The 5,203-nt window shown below is 41.1% G+C and overlaps 1 protein-coding gene across 1 annotated transcript in view; it reads right to left on the bottom strand.

The window, feature by feature from the left end:
• The window catches only part of LOC103366380 (VPS10 domain-containing receptor SorCS1-like), a 232,119-nt gene that overhangs the window by 117,962 nt on the left and 108,954 nt on the right, over positions 1-5,203 (bottom strand). Inside the window, exon 2 of the mRNA XM_008294084.1 lies at positions 1,712-1,779. Within this exon, the coding sequence (XP_008292306.1) occupies positions 1,712-1,779 (68 nt within the window). The remainder of the gene's footprint in view (positions 1-1,711; positions 1,780-5,203) is intronic.

The following is a 5,203-nucleotide window of genomic DNA, read 5'->3' on the forward strand; positions in this document are numbered from 1 at the left end:
TGGAAGAAGGGAATTAAAAAGCACCAATTTGCAAAAGAAAATGTAGAAAATGAATCCCACAAGTTTAAACTGTCGCAGGTTTGTTCATTTAAAATCTGAAATCCGTCGAGCCGACATCTGCAGTAAAGCTGAGTCGCTGCAGGGCGACAACAGGAAGGACGACGGAGGTTCATGATCTCATGTGAATTTGCAGCATCAGGTGGAATCAACTCTCAGACCTGCTGACCTTGGCATTGACTCGCTCGTCCTTCCTGCACGCCGACTCGCTGCTTGGTTCTGCTCGTCATTAAAGACACATGAAGTGTTTTTACGGCCGCAGCGCTGCATCAGGTGGAAATGCATCGTTTTATTTATGCCCGACGTATTCAGCCTCTAATTTAAAACCAGTCCTGCAGGTTGGACCGAAGCTACAGAACGTCGGTGGAGCTTTAAAAATTAAAGAAGTTAAAAATGAAGACAAAATAAGATGTAATTTAGGGGAACAAAGTGCTCCTTTGATTTCAGCTACTAAGTGTGTGTTTGTACTTGATATTTGTCTGTTTTAGTTGATCCAGCGTCAGATTTTGGTCTTTTAAAATGTAGAAATTCACTCCACGTGATCAGAAAACTTCAATTCAGATTTTTTTCAAACAGGTTTGGTGGCATCTGACTCGATGTTGAGATGCAGTAAAAACATTAAATACTTTCCATAGGCTCTGTAATATCTATTCATTTATGTTGCTGTCTTATTTATCGTTTTTGTCTTTTTTATTTACATTTTTTATTAAACATACATAATACAGAATCCATTTAATGCTGATTACTGTTACAGATATTTGTTGTTTGTCATTAAAACGGTCACATTCTCTCTTAAAAATCCTTGACTGAACTAAAATCAGTCAGAAATGGGGGAAAAAAAAGACTCTTTTCAAGCTGCATCTACTGAATCCTGACTTAAAGTGAGCACATGTTTATGCAATCACTAATTTAATGTTTAGATTTTTAACTAATTGACATTATTTTGCCAAAATGTGTTTTTATTTTGACATGAAAGTCTTTTTTGGGGTAAATTCATGCCAAAAAACATGACTTAAACTGACAAGGACTTAATGTTGAAAGAAAAAAGAAGGATTGACCTCTTTAAATAGTTCCTGTATTGTCTGTAAACAGTTTTTCTCTTTTTTAAGCATCATTTTTACACGTGTGATGCCACATTTTATAGTGAAAATAACAAATAAATGATGAAAAACATGTTTTCTAGTGAGTTTTTCTTCTTTCGAGACATTAAAACGGCCACATTCTCTCCTAGAATCCATCCACCGAAGCAGAACTGCGTCAGAACCGTTTGCTCGGAGCCAGGCTTCGCTCACACGGCGGCGGCGGCGGCGGCCGGTCAAGGTGATTTGCCGGATCGCTCTGCAGCTCCAACGAGGGATCCGAGCTGCCCACAGACACTAAAACCCATCAAGGTCTGTCTTTAACCGTCGCTCTTTTAGCCTCCAAGTTCCTGAATGTTTCATTAATTCACATTATGAGTTTCCTTCTGCTCCTGCTGGTGGCGCCGGCAGCAGCTCAAACCGCAGGATTAAAAAAAAAAACACACATCACAAGTACACAGCAGCAGCAGCAGCGAGTCCAGCAGCCCCCCTCTGACCAATTTATTGTGTCAGAGCCGGAGCTGCTGGAGGCTTTTCTGGAAATGTCATGAGCTCATGTAGCGTGAAGAGCTTACCTCCATAATGAACTCTCAGTCACACTGTTGAGGTTGAAGTCAAACAGTTTGGTCAGCATCAGAATCACCTGCAACACAAGACGAGCATCACAATCAGACGCGTGCATCCAGCCGGCAGGTTAATTAGCAGCACAGAGGCGACGAGGCGAGGAGGAGCTCTCCGATCTGCTCCACTACCACCACGGCGGTGCAGGAGTCTGGAGATCCTCGGCTGCTTCTAAAACGTGTCTGAACACAAAGCCTGGTCTGAAATGAGGCTTAGTGTGCAGGTTGAAATGTGCAACAGCTGATTAAATCCAACTTAAATCCACCGTCAGCTCCATGCAACACGTGTTCACTTCTGATGCACTTGTGCTTCAAATATTTAATCATTCTGCTGCTTTCTATTTCTAATACTGTGCTTTAAACTCTGTTGCATTTATTTTCAGATTATCAACCCTCAGATGTTGTCTTAGAATCACAAAAACTAACTTTCAGACGGTCTCGTGTTGGAAAACGTAACCAAACCTCAGCTAAAAATCAGGATATTTCATCAACAGCACTTTATTCAACGTGTTGCATTAAAAAATTCCCCAAAAATTCATCTTTAGTTAAAATTAGATTCTGTAAAAAAACAAAAAATTTTGCATTTCGTGTCGCAACTGATGAGACATCAGTGACTCAGCTGTGACTAACAGGCACCCAACAAAAAATCTGAAAGTTTTCGTATGATTTTATTTAAAAGCGAAAAAACAAAATAAAAAAACATCCAGACACTGATGAACTGATTGTGCAGCACTTTGGGGAACGTTTTGTTGCGTTTAAATGTAAGAACGAACAAACTCGACTTGTTTTAGTTCATCTCTCATCACGTCGCAGGTCTGCGTGGATTTTAAAGTTCGCTGCAACAACAAGGAGTGGAGCTCCACGTCTCTGAGGTTCTCTGAAGGCTTCCTTCAGTCTGAGACACTTTGTGCTCGAATCAGATCCTGAAACAACAACCGGATGAAAGCGGTTTTTAAAAAAAGGAGCTTAAACGCTTCAAATAGCGGCTCTGGAAGGCTTCAGCTGCTCCGACTGTAAGCGATGAAGGAAAAGTTATTTGTCAAACCTGGAGGTGATGCTAAAAAAAACAGCACAGTGGGTCTTTGAAGTCAAACAGGAACGTGTTGGTTCCCACCAAAATAAAAGTCTAGATTTCAGCACAAAAACTTGAGCATGATTTGCAATTCTGGGACTTTTAGGATTTTTTTGTGCCAAATGCAGAAGAAATCCAAGAAAATTGAAGGTTTTTTAGCAAAGACGAGGACTTCTCGAATCCTAAAATACCAAATATGGATGTTTACTGATGTAGAATGAAGACGCAAAATAAAAATCTATTTTTCAGCACAATAACTTGAACACAATTTGTAATTCTGCAGCTTTCATTGTCGAAATTTTGCAGAATGCTTTTGTGCAAAATGCAGAAGAAATACAAGAAAATTGCTGCTTTTTTTTGCATAGGTGAGCACTTCCTTTATCCTAAAACACCAAATAAGTTCATGTTTACTGACGTAGATCAGATTTTGAGATTTTCTACCATCGACCTGCCAGCGCTCATCGCTGCTGTGTGTGTTCAGGCTTTTCTTGTGCAAAATGCAGAAGAAATAAAAGAAAATGTTTGCTTTCTTTTTGCAAAGACGAGGATTTCCTACATCCTGAGACACCAAATATGTCCGACGTAGACTGGAGAAGCAAAACATAGATTTCTTTTTGTACAAAAACTTGCAAACAATTTGTGATTCTGCAGCTTTTACCATCGAAATGCTGCAAGACTGCAGTTTGTTACGGCTGAGAAATAAATGAAAATCTATGCTTTTATTCATAAAAATGAGGACTACCTTAATCTTAAAACACCAAATACGTCCGCATTTACTGACGTAGACTGGAGAGAAAAACAATTCTGCAGTTTTAACAGTTGAAATGCGATGAGTCCTGCCTCACAGCGGTCTGCTCTGGTGCAAAACTCAGAAGAAATGTAAGACAATCACAGCTATTTCTGCAAAAACAAGGATTTCTTAAACCCTAAAACACCAAAATACGTCCATGTGTACTGATGTAGATTAGATTTTAAGCACAATAACTTGTATTCAATTTTCAATCCTGCAGCTTCTACCATCAAAATGCTGCAACACCTGACTGGCAGCGCTCATCGCTTGTGCAAAATGCAGAAGAAACACAAGAAAATCTTTGCTTTCTTTTTGCAAAGACGAGGATTTCCTACATCCTGAGACACCAAAGATGTCCGACGTAGACTGGAGAAGCAAAACATAGATTTCTTTTTGTACAAAAACTTGCAAACAATTTGTGATTCTGCAGCTTTTACCATCAAAATGCAACAAGACTGCAGTGTTACGGCTGCAAGAAATACATTAAAATCCATGCTTTAATTCATAAAAATGAGGATTTCCTTCTTCCTAAAACACCAAATATGTCCATGTTTACTGACGTAGACTAGTTTAACAGTTGAAATGCAGCCAGTCCTGCCTCACAGCGCTCTGCTCTGGTGCAAAACTCAGAAGAAACGTGAGACAATCGCTGCTATTTCTGCAAAAACGAGGATTTCTTAAACCCTAAAACACCAGAATCTGTGTGTGTTTACTGAGCGGAGAGAAGAAGACGCTCCGGCTGATAACTTTCAAACCACTACGACACAAACCAACACGGGAATGAGCGTCTGTGAAGGTTTCATTTTGTGTCAGACGACGTGTTCGAGCTGTGAAATGGAGACGTTCGTTCACTCGGCTCGTTTCAGCACCAGAGACGTTCGCCCACGTCGCGCTCACAGCAACAAGGTGCTTCTTCTTCTTCTCTTCTTTAAATCATATTTTTTTAAATATATATATATCATACAACTGCAGTTTCTCGGCGCGGTCGCTGGTAATTGTTTCAAAGTCATGACTTAATCATATCAGATTGATTGTGAACAGCCTCACTGTAAACACTCCTCATTGCGTCGACACCCTGAAGGTGCTCGCGATGAGGGAAAGTGGGTCAGCCAACGTCTGGAGGGAACAACAGAGGCAGAAACATCACATTTGGCTCCGAGCGCCGGAGAACTGAAGCAGGAAACTCACAATCTATTTACTTTGTGACTGGAGGTGTGTTTGAAATGGAGACAAACTCAGAAACGTTCTGCGGTTTCACTTTAATATCATCTGTTTTTTTTTCTTCTTTAAACTCTCGCTTATGAGCTTATGTTTCATTTTGATGGATCCTCCCACTGATCCGGTGGAAACCCCGGTGCATTGTGGGTAACCGGCGGCCAGGTGAGACGGAGACGAAGCACCTGAACCTGAAGTTTCCCGGCGGCCCGGCTGCCTTTCACACCTCCTCCGCCGTCGGATGACTTGTGTGACTTTGTGGAACAGTTTCCAGCAGCACGGGGTTCCTGCGAGTACAAGCAGAACAGATGCACCTCGGGCAGCGGAATTACATCGCGAGGTCGGGGCTCCTGTGATCAAGGCTCATTAA

The sequence above is a fragment of the Stegastes partitus genome, unplaced genomic scaffold, assembly GCF_000690725.1.
Source record: "Stegastes partitus isolate 25-593 unplaced genomic scaffold, Stegastes_partitus-1.0.2 Scaffold937, whole genome shotgun sequence".
Taxonomy (NCBI): Eukaryota; Metazoa; Chordata; class Actinopteri; family Pomacentridae; genus Stegastes; species Stegastes partitus.